The following is a 17,243-nucleotide window of genomic DNA, read 5'->3' as shown; positions in this document are numbered from 1 at the left end:
TGATTGATTGATTGATTGATTGATTGATTGACTGATTGATTGATTGATTGACTATTTGATTGATTGATTGATTGATTGATTGATTGATTGATAGTAAGGGTCATTGGCTGCTGATGATGTTTTCACCATCGTAGATGTGTGAGTCTACAGAGGACAGAATCAGAGGACAGAATCAGACAACTGGATCAGAGGACAGAATCAGGACAGAGGACAGAATTAGACGACAGAATTAGACGACAGAATCAGTGGATGGAATAAGAGGACAGTGGACAGAATCAGACAACAGAATCAGAGGACAGAGGAAAGAATCAGACGACAGAATGACAGAATCAGAGGACAGGATCAGACGACAGAGGACAGAATCAGGACATAATCAGAGGACAGAATTAGACAACAAAATCAGACGACAAAATCAGACAACAAAATCAGACGACAGAATCAGGGGACAGAATAAGAGGACAGAATCAGGAAAGAATCAGACGACAGAATCAGAGGATGGAATAAGAGGACAGTGGACAGAATCAGACAACAGAATCAGAGGACAGAATCAGGACAGAATCAGACAACAGAATCAGAGGACAGAATCAGTTGACAGAATCAGGACAGAATCAGAGGACAGAGGAAAGAATCAGACGACAAAATCAGATGACAGAATCAGGGGACGGCATAAGAGGACAGAATCAGGAAAGAGTCAGACGACAGAATCAGAGGATGGAATAAGAGGACAGTGGACAAAATCAGACGACAGACTCAAGAGGACAGAATCAGGACAGAGACAGAGGACAGAATCAGAGGACAGAGGAAAGAATCAGAGGACAGTATCAGGACAGAATCAGAGGACAGAATGACAGAATCGGACAACAGAATCAGATGATAGAATCAGACGACAGAATCAGGACAGCATCAGAGGACAGAATCAGGACAGAATCAGATGACAGAATGACAGAATCGGACGACAGAATCAGATGATAGAATCAGACGACAGAATCAGAGGACAGAATCAGAGGACAGAATAAGAGGACAGGATCAGACGACAAAATCGGGACGGAATAAGAGGACAGAATCAGGAAAGAATCAGACGACAGAATCAGAGGACGGAATAAGAGGACGTAATCAGATGACAGAATCAGACGACAGACTAAGAGGACAGAATCAGGACATAGACAGAGGACAGAATCAGAGGACAGAGTAAAGAATCAGAGGACAGTATCAGGACAGAATCAGAGGACATAATGACAGAATCAGAGGACAGTATCAGATGACAGAATCAGAGGACAGAATCAGGACAGAGGACAGAATCAGAGGACAGTATCAGGACAGAATCAGAGGACATAATGACAGAATCAGAGGACAGAATCAGGACAGAGGACAGAATCAGAGGACAGTATCAGGACAGAATCAGAGGACATAATGACAGAATCAGAGGACAGAATCAGGACAGAGGACAGAATCCGAGGACAGAATCAGAGGACATGATCAGAGGACAGAATCAGGACAGAGGACAGAATCCGAGGACAGAATCAGGACAACAACAGAGGACAGAATGACAGAATCAGACGACAGAATCAGATGACAGAATCAGAGGACGGAATAAGAGGACTTAATCAGAGGACAGAATCAGAGGACGGAATAAGAGGACTTAATCAGAGGACAGAATCAGAGGACAGAATCAGGACAGAGTCAGACAACAGAATCAGAGGACAGAATCAGGACGGAGTCAGACAACAGAATCAGAGGACAGAATCAGTTGACAGAATCAGGACAGAGTCAGACAACAGAATCAGAGGACAGAATCAGGACGGAGTCAGACAACAGAATCAGAGGACAGAATCAGGACGGAGTCAGACAACAGAATCAGAGGACAGAATTAGAGGACAGAATCAGGACAGAGGACAGAATTAGACGACAGAATCAGAGGACAGAATAAGAGGACTTAATCAGACGACAGAATCAGAGGACGGAATAAGAGGACAGAGGAAATAATCAGAGGACAGAATCAGAGGACAGAATGACAGAATCAGAGGACAGGATCAGACGACAGAATCAGGACAGAGGACAGAATCAGGACAAAATCAGAGGACAGAATGACAGAATCAGAGGACAGAAGACAGAATCAGAAGACGGAATAAGAGGACAGAATCAGAGTACAGAATCAGACAACAGAGGACAGAATCAGAGGACAGAAGACAAAATCAGAGGACGGAATCAGAGGACAGAATCAGGACAGAATCAGACGACAGAGGACAAAATCAGAGGACGGAATCAGAGGACAGAATCAGACGACAGAATCAGACGACAGAGGACAGAATCAGAGGACAGAATCAGGACAGAATCAGACGACAGAGGACGGAATCAGAGGACAGAATCAGAGGACAGAATCACGACAGAATCAGACGACAGAGGACAGAATCAGACGACAGAGGACAGAATCAGAGGACAGAATCAGGACAGAATCAGAGGACGGAATCAGAGGACAGAATCAGACGACAGAATCAGACGACAGAGGACAGAATCAGACGACAGAGGACAGAATCAGAGGACAGAATCAGGACAGAATCAGACGACAGAGGACAGAATCAGACGACAGAGGACAGAATCAGAGGACAGAATCAGGACAGAATCAGACGACAGAGGACGGAATCAGAGGACAGAATCAGAGGACAGAATCACGACAGAATCAGAGGACAGAATCAGGATAGAATCAGAGGACAGGATCAGGACAGAATCAGAGGACAGAATCAGAGGATAGAATCAGGACAGATGACAAAATCAGAGGACGGAATCAGGACAGAGGACAGAATCAGAGGAAGATGTTCAGAGGAGGATTTCCCTGCAGCAGCTGGAGAAACCAACACTCTCCTGAAACACCAGAGTCGACTGGACTGATGAGGGACAGACGAAGACCAGGACCAAAGAGTCAACAGGACGAGGTGCTCACTGTGCATCAACACATGATCAAACCAGCATCATGGACACAAAAACAAACATATGTAAACGAGCAGGTCTCACACTGTAAATCTCAGTTCACCCATTCAACTTAAATGTTTATTGGAAACAGCTGCACTTAAAACTTTAGTTTTGTACAGTAACATGAAAGTTATCAGTTCACCTGACACAAAATAAATGAGTCACCTGACCCTCGTCTGACTGGAAATTTATGTCACTTCAACATGACCTTTTTAATCACACAACAAATTACATTTGATTTAATTAAACATTTAATTATATGTTATATCAACAGAAAGTTTACATGTTATATGACTTAAAATTATGAGGTTACTGAATCTGTATTATGTTTAGTCAACACAAATAAATTAATGTGTCATAACTTAGTGATTTCATGTACAAACATCATCATATGTTGGGAGTTTAAAGTCAAATGAACTTAAACTTTTTCATTACTCAGCTGAATCCCAATTCACTCACTCAAAGATTCATTGGACAAAAACTTTCCAGTACAGTAACGTGAAAGTTGAGAACATGTGATACATGACCCGCGGCTGCCTTGAGATGTTTGTCATTTTGACACAAAAATTTCAGTCAAATAATTTTTGTTTTAATAACATAAAATTAGAACTGTATCAGCTTTATAAATTAAAGTAAAATGAACTCAAAAATCATTGACTTAGCATTAAAAAAATCATGTCCACCTCACAAGGGATGAGCGTTTGTTAAGTGAACAAAGTTTTTATGTCATTTTGACAGTCTTGAACATTTGAATAGACTTAACAATGAACCTTTATTCGACAGTAGAAAGCATCATGTCTCATCAGTCATGTGGTAGATTCTGTTGTTTTTAGTGACTGTTGTGGCTGTGTCAAATTCAGAATGTCATTTTATAATTGAGTAAAGTTTTTTAGTGTAAATAGTTTTGCTCTGTGTCTTTACTTGGTTAATAAAATTATAACAGTTCAGACCAGGAACAACACAGATGATATTTAAAACTTCAGAATAAATGTCCAAACTACAGACACTAAATGGTCTGTGATAAACAGCAAATAGTGTTTCCTCTGGTGTTTGTTAAAGTTAAAATAATCCATAAATAATAATGATTTGACTAAAAAACAAGTTTTACACGTTCAGCTCAGTGAGGCCTAAAAAACGACAAGTTCCAGAGAAAAGAGAAAAACCTGTTGATTTTAGAAATAAAATGATCTAACTCAGCGTCAGCAGGTTGTTATAGATTCATAAAAACGTATGAATTTAGACTGTGAACACAGAAGCTGTGACATGAAACAAACAGCCAGCCAGAGGAGTCGGTGTCAGCCTGCTTCAGTCTCAGTCCACTAACTCTGCATAATCTGTCGTTTCCACATATGGACAAAGAATTCCAATAAATCAGCTGGAATTATTTAATTGTGTATTTCAAATAAAGAAATCTATAGAGTTTTAGCTTTTACATTTTAAAACAAACATTTATTGTAATAAAACACAAAACTGGGCTGAATATAGATGAATAAATCATCCACTCAGATTATATTAATATTGAAAATTCACACTAAAAGGTTTTTAAAAAATCACACGGGGAATTATCAGTGAGCAGAAATTTATGATCTGTAATCATTCTTCTGTCAAATTAAAAATACTCATTTATCTTTATTGGTAATAAGTTTGAAGTCTTTGTGCAGCTGACACCACGTACAGTCTGATATTTTTCTATTACTTTAATTAAATTTATTATTAGTATTTCCTGTAACCTGACAGATGAAAACAGTCAGAGGACTCAGTCTTTGAGTCTTTCTGCTGTTGAAATGAAGTTATCAGAGTCACTCGTGTCTGCACTGATTCCTACATTTCTAACAGAAATTACCTCAATTACTACGAATAACTACACTAATAATTAGTTATTACTTTGTAATAATTAAGACTTATTAGAGCTTGAAATTATAAAGAGCTGAACTTTTTCACATCAATAAAAGAAACTTACATATTCTTTAGCAAAAACTATTTTATTCTCATTACTAACCCTTGATTGGATTTGATTTAATTTGATTTTAACACATGAATGAGCTTTTTATGATTCATGATTTGTTTTGGTAAAAAGTTTCTGATTTTTATATAATTTAAAAAACAATATTAATAATGATAATACACTATCTAGTCTGTATCTAGTTACTCACTTCCATCTTGACTTTAGCTACTGAATAAAAACATTTATCAATAGAAATAGAAACAAGAATTACATGTTTCTAATGATTTTGTTGATATTCCTTCAAAATAAAAGTGCATGATAACTCAATGTTACAACAGCATAGTTAATGTTAATGTCAAGACAAAAATAGATCTTTTATAAAAACCATTGTTCACAACAGCAGCTTTATATTTCAAATAAAAGAATAAAGTCTGGGACCAGTTTGACAGAGACTGGTCAGACTGGTCTGTGTGCTGGTCCAGATCAGTCTGATGATAATACAGACTGACAGAAACATTAGACACCTTACCCCCAGACTAACTCAGGTCTAAGACCAGTGTTACCATGGTAACAATCAATGACACCTGAATTGACCAGCAGCACCCAACAACAAGAAACAGGAAAACATAGCTCATAACTTGTGGTTTGCTAACGTTGTTATGGAGAGGGTGAAGAGAAGGGAAAGAGCTTTTAGAGACGGCAGCCATTTTTTTTCCAAATCCGATTTTTTCATTGTTTCACTCTTCCCTGAATTTCCAAAGTAAAACATCCTTGTAGCTGTTCAACTCTTGTTAAACACAAAAACTTTCTGCTGAGGTAAATAGAGTTGACGGTTGCTCAGTCTGCCATTTTTTTTATTTGCAAGAAAGTCTTAATTACTCAGAATTCATTGTACCACAGTCCGGGATACTAAACTGCTTTGTGTAACAGATGAATTCAGACTCAGTCTCTCTGAAGTCTGACTGTTCTATCTGAGACAGTCAGAACCCTAACCCTCTATCTGAGACACAGTCAGAACCCTAACCCTCTATCTGAGACACAGTCAGAACCCTAACCCTCTATCTGAGACACAGACAGAACCCTAACCCTCTATCTGAGACAGTCAGAACCCTAACCCTCTATCTGAGACACAGTCAGAACCCTAACCCTCTATCTGAGACACAGTCAGAACCCTAACCCTCTATCTGAGACAGAATCTGTCTCTGTGGAACCAGGTCCTGGTCTCAGCTGCAGTCACACTGTCTCAGGACATAAAGCAGAGTTTACACAGAACAACAACAACAAGTCTGAAGTGTGACAGATATCACTGGTCTGTATGTGACACAGCAGCCTCAGACCAAGACAACCTCAGACCCGTAGGTTTCTGGTACAGGACAGGTGTCAACAGAGACTGGAACCAACACTGACAACACACTTCAACAGCAGCGGGAACCATGACACAAACACACGGACTTCAGCTGTGCAACAACAACAATAAGAACAAACCAACAACAAATCAACATAAATATACAACGACAACAAATCAAAGACAACAACAACAAGGAGCCAGTGATCTGCAGCCACACTGCAACTACAGACCTCTACAACCACACTGAGAACCAAGAACCAGACTGAGGATCAAACTGAGAACCAGATTTAGAACCACACTGAGGATGACACAGAGGATCACACTTAGAACCACACTGAGAACCACACTTAAAACACATTGACTTCAGGTGTTAAAAGAAGCTGCAGAAGAAAATGTGAATCTCTGCCTAATTAGTTTGCCTGAAGTTCCGCCTCCATTTTGCTGCTTTATTGACAAGTAATAATTGTTGTTGATCAGCCTCTGACTGACATCAGCATGATCGATACCTGCACTGGATGTCAATGCGACACAGTTTATGGAGTAAAAGTGAAAGAGCGTGGCGGAGTGTGAGTGTGGCCGCTGCGTGGTTCGCAGTTTGGGGAGTGAGATGCTCGGATCGATCCGGACATGTTGACACCGCTCTGGTGAAGTGTGTGCAGCCGTGAACAGGCAGATCCATGTGAATGCAGACTGAAGGAAAAGTGACATTACAGCTGAAACCAAGTGCGTCTGTTGCTGTCGGTGTCCATCGCACTGCTGCTCTTATTATATTAAAAATAAAGCCAGTGTGGAGGCTATGTTCAACTTTACTCAACTTTCCCTCATTCTGCGGATCCCCGTGCTCTTTAATGTTCGTGGACACTCACCGTGACACTAATATCACCAGTGACATAATTTATTTTATTTTTTTCTCCAGTACTTGTACCTCCCTTGGTTTTCTCTGTGGTCCCAAACTGGGTACTGATTAACACTAACTTTTTCCCCAGCTCACCCCTCTCTCATAATTTAAATAACCCCGATATTTTAATTCAAGAACTGTGTAACCGTTTACTTAATTTACATCAAACTTACCCCGGACGCTTTAACATCCTTTCTGTTGAGTTTTTCTTCACTTTCAACTATTTTCCGAATTTTTAATAATTTTTTTCTCATATTTTTTGCTAGACGCGGCGGGCCTGAAAATTGTTTGCTTTCCCCTCTTTCGAGCAGCCATTGTGTATGCGCTGCGATGCAACCGCACTAGGATTTAGCCACGCCCATTCGAAGTTCCGCCCCCTTGTGCCTTTTTGATTTGTGTAAGTCGCTGCCACTTTCCCTCCAGTGTCAGTTACAGTCCCTTTCAATAAAACTCAATTTCTGGACTTGCTAGATGTACTGTCAATCGTTTAAAGTTGGTTAAGTCCGATATACAACGATAGGAAGAGCAGCGTGTCGGCCAGGAAATGCTATTCGCTCGGTGGGCTGTCAGTCAACGTCGTAACTTTTCAGAGGCTCCTATTGGCTGACCCTGCTGTCAGTTGTCGGTGACGGTGTGGGTGATTTTCCTGGTGCGCTGTTGCAACAGCGAGACTGGAGTTGTCTTGAGCATGACAGGGAGGTTGTGTCTTACGGCATGTGTAGCTTAACTAGCTAGCTACATGTAGCGTAAAGCTGTCCGCTAGCGTTTAGAAGCAAAAGTCTTGCTAGCATGCTAAAGGGATATAGATGTCAACATCATCTTTGAAGGCAGGAAGCTGCACAGGCCTGTCGGTTATCACGGTCTTTTTAAAAACAGGATAACCTTCACTGGTGAAGAGACTAGGCGCATGCACACATTCATTAGCCTGGAGAAAAGCTGGCATTTGTCAAAGGTAGGTGTCGTGTAGCTGTATCTCCCTCCACCCCTGAAGCTAGTCCTTCTATTTTAATGAGAGGTCAAAGTTTCCCCGTTTTCCGTTTGGTGAAATCAGTGAAGGTCAACAGTGTAGTAACGTTACATATACTGGAGGGAGGGGGTCCGGGGGCTGCGTCACCAAACTCTGTTGAGAAACATAAAGTTTACGTAAGACGTGTTTATTTGTAAAGTGAACACCACACGTCGTTATTAATTAATACGTTTTTCCTATAAAGGAACAGCAGCTGTTAAATTCGGCATACACTTTAAACACCAAAATGAGTTACAATAAAAATCAAAAGGATATTTAAAGGATAAATACATCAAAACTCAACGTGTTTATAGGATAAAGTGTGAACCTGACCTGTGGCTTTGTGTAGTATAACTTCTAGTAGGGACTATAAATATGATGTATCATGATTTTATATATACATAATTCTGGAGCTGTGTATGTTTTTGCTGAATATAATGTGATGTGTTTTCTCTCTACATATGAGCTGCACATGTATAGAGGCCTGTCAAAAATAAGCCTTCCATAAGTCTAAATTATCCCACAGCAGAGTGTTCGTATTTGTGTGATAGATGTGATGTAGTCATTTGTGCACAGAAATGCAGTGAAAAATTCTACATTTTAATAAGAATTACTTCCCTTGTCAAAATTAGAGCCTGATTGATATAGTGGTTATCACAGATACATCAGTATTGTTGTCTATGTTTGCTGACAAGTAACAGCAAACTACACGTCAATATGTTTGAATTAACGTTAAGGATAGGACAGTAAAGACGGGACAAGGAATTAGTGACAATGAGGAATGTTCTGGTTCTTGGTCGGCACCTTAAACCCACAGCTGCTATGGTTCCCCTCAGGCTTTCATTTTTACTGCAAAGCAAAAGTAGTCAGATCGATCAATCTGTGTTTTATTATCAGGACGCAAGCTGCAGTTTTCCCACAAATATCTATTAACAATATACATTATTATAATATCGTTGCTCAATATACATGTAACTTCATGTGTCATCAAGTGTTTAGGTTTGTCCAACCAGATATTCATTTTATTGTCAAACTGACATCAGCAAATAAAAGTGTGTGAACATGAATTTATAGAACGTGGAGCTGATTAGTTGTGTGACTGACTTCTGTAAATATTAAAATGAACTAATCAGGAGAAGTGTCTGCCTGCACAAACTGAGCATCTTTATGTTGTCTGTCCGTTCAGATCCAAATGGATAAAAATCACAAAAAACTTCGGAATCAGGACAGTAACCCGTGCATGGAGGTAAGATCCCCACCTTCACACTCCGTCAAACATCTGCTGCTGCTGGAACGTCTCTAATCCTGCGTCTCTGTTTCAGGAGAGTGATGCCTCCCATAAGTGTTTGGATGCCTCCAACTACGATAAGAGAATGTGTTCAGCTTATTTCCAGAGATATAAGGACTGCAGGAAGTACTGGGTGAGTGGTTTTTGGGAAACATGCAGCTGGATGAACGTGAACATCACAGACCTTAGCTTTGATACCAGCAGCCGTACCTGTGGTTTGTCTAAACTCACCTGTTCATGTTGGGTAGACAGCAAAGCTTCCTGTCCCTGACGCTGCAACAGCCCCTGGTTGATCAGGGCAGCTGCACAGTGAGGGGCAGAAGGGGGTGAGGAAGAAGCAGTGAGTGGCAACACACTTTGATCTGCAGAAGAGTCGTCACCACAGAGGGAACCTTTGGTAGAGAACAGACTTACCTGTCCTTATTTGTGCTCACCTAAAGGTTCCTTTGGTAGAACCATTAACAGCTCTCCACTGGTTTAATGTCACAAGATATTTACTGCAGACTGGTGGAAACTGAACAACAGAGGCGGCGATATGTTTCACACGAGCTGTGTTATGATAACATGATGATGATTTTACATGTTTGTCTCATGTTAATGTAAAGGTCACATCAGCACAAGGTCCTTTACACAACTGTGACACATCTGTCCCTTAATTATCATTGGTTATGTTTTAAAACATTGTTCATTAAATGAACAAATGATAAATCACAGGTGAAGTCACTTTAGTTGCAGTGAGGTTTATTTTGTATTTTCAGTGTATTCGATCTGACCTGACCTTAAATTCAAATAGTGCAGTTCTGAGTCATTTAATATTTTACTGATGTTGGACAGAGGTTTGTTGTTACTGTAAACTGAACTTCACAGCTCTCCAACAGGAAGTCATCAGAGGAGCATCAGCATGAAGCCATCCTGTGGTCGCTGTCACAGACACTGACGGATTACAAACATTACTCTAAGACACCGAGTTACTGCAGTTACCTGCACCACCTTGTTTTCTTTTGGAACAACTGCCATGAAAGTATTACCTTGAAAAATATTTATGAACAAATACAGTAAATCATTTTCTTTTATAATAATGCATAGATGTGTGAGATGTGTTTAAATAGTTTTTATCTAGATATGAAATAATCCATAGAAGAAGCTTCACTGGGTTTTAAGGAAACAGTTTGTACAGTTCTCAAAACAAAACAGGCATTTTCAGTTTTCATTCAGTCTCAACTGTGAGGCCATAACAATGACATGTTCATCTGAATAACTGAATAACTTCACATGAAGAACTAAGACCTTCAAGCCTCTTGTGTTTGTTTCCATTCAGCACAACATCATGTTGGAGAGGAGGAGGAACGGAGTGAGGCCCGACATGCCCACTGCTGCAGAGAGGAGGGAGATGCTCACTGCTATCGGAGGAAAGCCATACTGAAGACCAGCAGGGTCCCACTGAAGACCAGCAGGGTCCCACTGAAGACCAGCAGGGTCCCACTGAAGACCAGCAGGGTCCCACTGAAGACCAGCAGGGTCCCTCAGAGACCAGCAGGTCCAGGAACCGGGCCTACACACCCTGGTGATGCTGCTGGGTGACCGACACTAACTGAACTGTTCTCAGGTCACACTGAACTGAACATCTGTAGCTGGACTTTTATTCTGAAATAAAAAAGGAAGTATTATTTATTGAGGTTATTGACCATGTGACATGAACTGACATAGTATGAAGTGAATTAAAGAAGATTTAAAGTATTTTTTGTTATGGTTTGAAAAGTCCAAGGACCTGATCCAGAAAGTGAAACTGAACCTGAACTCTGAGATCGAACAGCTGATCAGAGTTCGTTCAGTCAGCTGTTGAGCGTGTTCGCTCAAGTATCCAATAGAGTCAGTCTGTTAAACTCACATTTATTCAGTGGAATCGACTCATTTATCCGAGTTAATGGATGATCTATGATTATAACTTATCATCTGGTCCAGGAACAGCTGAGTGAGTTTATTGATCTGCAGCTGAAAAATGTTTCTCAACATCATATTTAATATCTGTATTTAATATAATGTAAACACTAACTTATGCTGTTTAAACAGTAAGTACGGTGGCCCTGAAGCTCCACATTCTGCAACTTCAGAAAACACATGAGCTGCAGACACTCAACACACAGGAAGTGTTTCCAGGGGACACTAAGAAGTGATGAACCAGGCTTTTAATGCAATGCGTCTAACTTGGGACGTCACAGTTGGGCAGAGTCCCCTGGAAACACTTCCTGTGTGTGTGTGTGTGTGTGTGTGTTGCAACAGGAAAAGACAGAAGTGTCCATATGATTCTGACCATATCCCTTCAGTCCCACCCCCTCATCTCCATCAGTCTCTGGTGTTTGATTTCCCTTGTTCTGATGTTTTTGCATCATCCTGGTTCTGTACATGAATCCAGACCTCCGTCAGTCTGATCAGGTCTCAAAGAAACAACACAGATATAATGTTGGATCTTTTTAAGATTTTAGACTGAAAGTTTAAACGGTAAACAGTCGGTGCGTTGTGGTCGGTGTTGACATGAAATCTCCTCCTGTGTTTGGTTGTTGAGCTGCAGTGGAGAGGTCTTCATTCTGACTTTAGATCTGTGATGCTGCAATCTGATGTTATCTACTGATCAACCTGAGGAGTTGTGTTAACAAATATACGTCATGATTGTAGAAAATATATATACATGATATTATTATGTAGTTTGATTTAAATCAGATCTTCACACTGGTTAAATGTGTGAGATGTGATGAGGTGAGTTTATCCAGAGCTGTAGACCAGGACCAGGACCCAGACTGATCAATAATCAATCAATAATCACATTTCCTGCAGCAATAATAAAATAAAAAATACCTGAAGTATGAAAGTAATAAATATTATTAGAAAAAAGCATTTAAATAACAGTATTCATAATGCAGCAGACTGGGGGTCAGTTCACATCCCTACAGTGTATCATATGATTGGTTTATCATTGACGGATCATTGACGGATCAGGTGAAGATGAAGCATCACCTGTCCAACAGTCACAGGATGACGTACATAAGTATTTAAACTGTCTCTCCTCCACATTGTAGTGACTCCAGTGATGACTCACCTGCAGCAGGTAAGACACATTAACACATTAATAACTGAACAATAATGATGAATCATCATGGAATCAACTTAAAAAATAGGTTTCTTTATTAAAAAATATAAAAAAGGTCAATTATATCCAGAAAACGTTATTTCCCTTTTTAATAACTTGTATAACTTGTTACCTGAGACTGTTTCTCTTTATGTTCTGTAACCTCTCTCTCTCTCTCTCTCTTTATTATATTATTACTTGTATGACATTTTTACTATCATAATTATTAATATCATGATTTCTAAACAGAATATGATTTTCTTATAGAACATAAGTAACTGATGTTTAAGTTTATAATGTATGAAGTTAAATAACCTTTATTCTTTAACATGTCAGTGTTAATTGATCTGTACAACTACAGGTTGTCATGGTTACGTGAATAAAAAAAGATAAAATATTAGTGATGAATGTGAGAGTTGATCTGATGCTGTACGAGCTACTGTTCCTCACTGTTTACCTGTCGCTTACCTGTCCTTATCTCTGCTACGACCAACCAACACCTGACCCCAGCCCAGCTAACTCCACCCACACTGTGACCTGGGGGCGGGGCATTTCACGGGGGCACACACGTCGTCACCTCGGTCACAGGTAGGCTGTACGTTATCACCGTTAGTAGCCGTTATGTAAACATGCTAATAACTGTCCTGATTTATTCAATGAGACAAACATTCATTAGATGAATTTAAGTCTCTTCTTCGTCTTATAAAATACAGTCAACAGGAAGTTCTAGTCAAACTAATGTCTCTAAAACAGCGAAGAAGATAGAGCTGAGCTAATGTTGAGGGTTAGGGCTAGCTAAGTGTTATTAATTAGCATTTAGCCTACGTGCTGACGTCATGTTACGCTGCAGGTTAGCTGATTGTCACAGTTGATGACTTTAAGTTGTTACACTGTACTCTGAGGCCTCGTGACGTCATCAGTTAGTTTACAGTGATCCTGAAAACCTGTTAATATGTGTAATTAATTATCGTAATTAACTCTGAAACAGTGAGTCCATTAATTACTGAGTCCACTGACAGAAATTCACCTGAAACATTTGTGAATTTTGTTTTATTAATTACAAATATCAAATATTCTCAGAGTGAACATTTGCTGCTTATGTGTTTGATATTATTTTAAAGTGGCCTTTTATAACCACATAGTTAATCAAAAGATTATTGACTTATTAATCAATAATGAAACTAATTGTTAGTTGCAGCTTGTTTCTGCAAAGGAGCAAAGAGACTGATGTTACTTTGAGTCTATATTCACCTGTGCTGCAGTGTGAGGTCACTGCATGGACAAGGTGTGGACTCGGGTCACATGACCTCGGCGTTTGCACAAAACACTGAGTTTTTTACTAAAGTCTGACACTTAAGGTTTCATTTCTCCTTAGCTGAGGGAGTTGCACAACATCTCTTGAAAGGTTTCAAAAAGTTACAAAGTTTACAGCAGTGAAAGAGATTTTACAGCAGCAAAATTCTGCTGTTTCCATGGAGACAGTCGATTTGCTGCCGTTAGCACTTGTGACACCTGTTATCTCATCCTGTTGATTTGACAGGAACTTCACCAGGTGAACTTTAGTCACTAAGGTCTTTTCTTTAAGTCCTGAAGGTATGAGACTAAGATAAGGGAAAACCTGAAATACATTTTAAGCAAACCTTCAGGAGACTGAAGGTGTTTTGTGCAGCTGAACCAACTGTGTGATGGTTTCTGATGTGACAGAATAAAGAAGGACGTGAACACCTTCAGATCTCTGCTGTCACCTGCTCATGGACGAGTACGTTGATCTCTGCTGTTCCCTCGGGTGAGATACAGTTTCCTTCATCCCTGATACTCAGCTAGTCATGCAGGAGTAACGATAGTAAAGATCCACCTGACTAGACTTGTGATGTCCACCTCTGCCCTGTCTCAGACTTCCTGTGTGGATGGCATCACTCATCCTCTCCGCCAAAAGACTGAGGAGTGACCGCGCCCGTCGGAGGAAGGTGTACAGGCTCCTGCAGAGGAAACTGGTCTGTGTTCATGTAACAGTTTTAACCATGTATGTTTGGCACATTGATGACATAATAATAACAATAAAAACTTTATTTATGAAGCACTTTTCAAAAACACATGGACGTGGCTGGGGAGAAGAGCCGGGACCTGGAGAAGCAGCAGAAAATGGATTTCTGGACGGATGAAAGAATAGATGAAATGATGAATGACTCATCGATCATCATATATTGCCTCAGCTCTTCCTCTTTTATTCCAGATGTTTCATAAGGTGGGGGTGAAGGCGGGGAGTCTGTGTCGGCCCACCTATGTTTACCCTGAGGAGGTGAAAACGCTGATACGCTCCGTCTTCCCGCTGGACGTCTGTGACTACCCCGACCCCTCCCACCACCAGGTGAGTGTGAGTCACTGTTCATCAGTCTGAAATCAGTCAGCGCAGCTCCTGAGGTCAGATCACATGATGACCGTGAAGCAGATGTTCAGTACAGATGTTCAGTGACAGGTCTCACCTCTGGAGTTACATAAACCAGAGACAGTTGGTCTCAGGTGAATCTGGAGGTTAAAAAGATGAATGAAACCTAAGAGTCAGGAAACAATGAAGAGCAGAGGGACTGTAGCTGTGTCTCAGTTCAGGAACCAGAGGACTCAGTCAGAGCGCTGCTCCTGTTGCCTAGCAACCCTGACAACACATGACTTTAGTTTTCAGTCTCTTGGTTTTAGCAGTTGTACCGTTGTTGAGCTGAAAAACCGTACTGACATTTAACAGTGTGATCCTCAGACTCTCTGTCACTGTGGTTTACTGACATGTTATTTTCACCACCGGAGAGCAATGAATCATGGGATATGTTGGACCGTGAAGGATCCACCTGTTGGAGCCTTCAGCAGAAGAAGGACGCACCTGAAGGAGTATCGCTCTGTTAATCAGCAGTGTGGATCAGTCAGTGTTCTCCAGACCTTCGATGGCTTTTTGTTCATGTGACTGATCAGTGTCATGCCGTCCTCTAAGACCTCTGATTGGCTGTCAGAGCAGCCAATCAGAGGTCAGCCAGTTAGTTTGTTTGTCTCTTCTCTGTTGTCTCTTGGTTTGGACCAAAGGTTTGGTGTTAAAGTGGATGTAACAGAGACTCCTCCTGTCTGACCTTACACCTGAACAGGTACGTCCCAGTGTAGATGAGCTGTGTGAGAATGATCTTTATTCTAGGATAACCTAATGTCCTGATGTGTACCTGTGTGTTTCAGGTGGTGTGTGTCACTACAGAGGATCTACACAGAGTTGACCTCAGCTGAAGTCTGTGTCTCTGCAGTCTGAACCTTTGTATTGATCTTGTACAGTTATAGATTAAATGACTGTGTGTATTATTCCTACACAGTGACAGTAGGTTTATTATTACCTGTTTGAAGGTGACAGGGAGCTGCTGTCATTGGTTGTTCTGTGTGATACAGTATGAATGGACTGTTCAGGTGACTGTGTTTCATTTCATCATCAGTTCATCAGTTCATCATCAGTCAGCTGTGATCACTGTGAATTAAAACAGTAGTTCAGTGAGTCAGGTGTTCATCTCATTCAGCTGTTGAAGATACTACAATACTATTGTACTATAATACTATAATACTATAATACTGTTATACTGTTATACTATAATACTATAATACTGTTATACTGTTATACTATAATACTATAATACTGTTATACTGTTATACTATAATACTCTAATACTGTTATACTGTTATACTATAATACTATAATACTGTTATACTGTTATACTGTTATACTATAATACTGTTATACTGTTATACTATAATACTATAATACTATTATACTGTTATACTGTTATACTGTTATACTATAATACTATAATACTATTATACTGTTATACTATAGTCAGTATAACAGTCAGAACAGTCAGTACAACAGTCAGTACAACAGTCAGTACAACAGTCAGAACAGTCAGAACAGTCAGTACAACAGTCAGTACAACAGTCAGTACAACAGTCAGAACAGTCAGAACAGTCAGTACAACGGTCAGAACAGTCAGTACAACAGTCAGTACAACAGTCAGTACAACAGTCAGAACAGTCAGTACAACAGTCAGTACAACAGTCAGTACAACAGTCAGAACAGTCAGTACAACAGTCAGTACAACAGTCAGTACAACAGTCAGAACAGTCAGTACAACAGTCAGTACAACAGTCAGTACAACGGTCAGAACAGTCAGTACAACAGTCAGTACAACAGTCCGTACAGTCAGTACAACAGTCAGTACAACGGTCCGTACAGTCAGTACAACAGTCAGTACAACGGTCAGAACAGTCAGTACAACAGTCAGTACAACAGTCCGTACAGTCAGTACAACAGTCAGTACAACAGTCAGTACAGTCAGTACAACAGTCAGTACAACGGTCTGAACATCAACTGACAAACAGTTCACTGATTTAAAATAAAGGGGGCGTGTCACTATGTGCGTGTGTCACGTGGCTCTGCCACCAGGGGGCGCTGCAGGCCTTCACTGACCTGTGCACTGGGGGCAGAGCAGCAGACACTTTGAAGGGGCGTCCTGGGACTTTTAATTTGAAAAATTAAAGTCGTTTACACTGGAGGTTTCCGGGCTCAGTTAAATCCTGGACGTGCGAGTGATTACTAACTCTAAGACTTGGCGCGCTTCGGAGCTGGCATCATCATCATCATCACCTTC

General features: G+C 40.4%; 3 protein-coding genes across 4 annotated transcripts in view; 2 read left to right on the top strand and 1 right to left on the bottom strand.

Annotated features, from left to right (window-relative positions):
- plag1 (pleiomorphic adenoma gene 1) overlaps positions 1 to 7,541 on the bottom strand; it is a 14,638-nt gene extending 7,097 nt beyond the window's left edge. The window contains exon 1 of the mRNA XM_023420537.2: positions 7,332 to 7,541. The gene's annotated coding sequence lies outside the window, so the exon portion shown is untranslated. The remainder of the gene's footprint in view (positions 1 to 7,331) is intronic.
- A 259-nt stretch (positions 7,542 to 7,800) lies between these two features.
- Positions 7,801 to 11,119, top strand: chchd7 (coiled-coil-helix-coiled-coil-helix domain containing 7). Its single transcript, XM_023420547.2, has 4 exons — positions 7,801 to 8,110; positions 9,351 to 9,410; positions 9,487 to 9,585; positions 10,771 to 11,119. Exons 1-4 carry the CDS (start codon positions 8,066 to 8,068, stop codon positions 10,873 to 10,875), a joined length of 309 nt encoding a protein of 102 aa, XP_023276315.1. The 5' UTR covers positions 7,801 to 8,065; the 3' UTR covers positions 10,876 to 11,119.
- Positions 11,120 to 11,334: 215 nt separating this feature from the next.
- Positions 11,335 to 16,096, top strand: LOC147818312 (uncharacterized). Of its 2 annotated transcripts, XM_087177769.1 has the most exons (6): positions 11,335 to 13,164; positions 14,281 to 14,362; positions 14,471 to 14,570; positions 14,810 to 14,944; positions 15,646 to 15,704; positions 15,790 to 16,096. In XM_087177769.1, exons 2-5 carry the CDS (start codon positions 14,328 to 14,330, stop codon positions 15,655 to 15,657), a joined length of 282 nt encoding a protein of 93 aa, XP_087033895.1. In that variant the 5' UTR covers positions 11,335 to 13,164; positions 14,281 to 14,327; the 3' UTR covers positions 15,658 to 15,704; positions 15,790 to 16,096. The 2 variants fall into 2 exon arrangements, with proteins under 2 accessions (XP_087033895.1, XP_087033894.1); XM_087177768.1 differs by lacking the exon at positions 15,646 to 15,704.
- Positions 16,097 to 17,243: the final 1,147 nt, after the last annotated feature.

This window comes from Seriola lalandi, unplaced genomic scaffold, assembly GCF_002814215.2.
Source record: "Seriola lalandi dorsalis isolate HSWRI2012SDOR001 ecotype SW California unplaced genomic scaffold, Sedor1 jcf7180002054648, whole genome shotgun sequence".
Classification (NCBI taxonomy): Eukaryota; Metazoa; Chordata; class Actinopteri; order Carangiformes; family Carangidae; genus Seriola; species Seriola lalandi.
The sequence above is the reverse complement of the archived record's forward strand: the minus strand, read 5'-3'. Positions and strand labels throughout refer to the sequence as shown.

Excerpts from the sequence above, each read along its gene's own strand:
- chchd7 (XM_023420547.2), top strand. The coding sequence starts at position 8,066 with ATGCACACATTCATTAGCCTGGAGAAAAGCTGGCATTTGTCAAAG. Across the intron at positions 8,111-9,350 it reads AAAGCTGGCATTTGTCAAAG|ATCCAAATGGATAAAAATCA; the intron begins GTAGGTGTCGTG and ends CTGTCCGTTCAG. Across the intron at positions 9,586-10,770 it reads AGGACTGCAGGAAGTACTGG|CACAACATCATGTTGGAGAG; the intron begins GTGAGTGGTTTT and ends GTTTCCATTCAG.
- LOC147818312 (XM_087177768.1), top strand. The coding sequence starts at position 14,328 with ATGGACGAGTACGTTGATCTCTGCTGTTCCCTCGG. Across the intron at positions 14,363-14,470 it reads GATCTCTGCTGTTCCCTCGG|ACTTCCTGTGTGGATGGCAT; the intron begins GTGAGATACAGT and ends GCCCTGTCTCAG. Across the intron at positions 14,571-14,809 it reads GGCTCCTGCAGAGGAAACTG|ATGTTTCATAAGGTGGGGGT; the intron begins GTCTGTGTTCAT and ends CTTTTATTCCAG.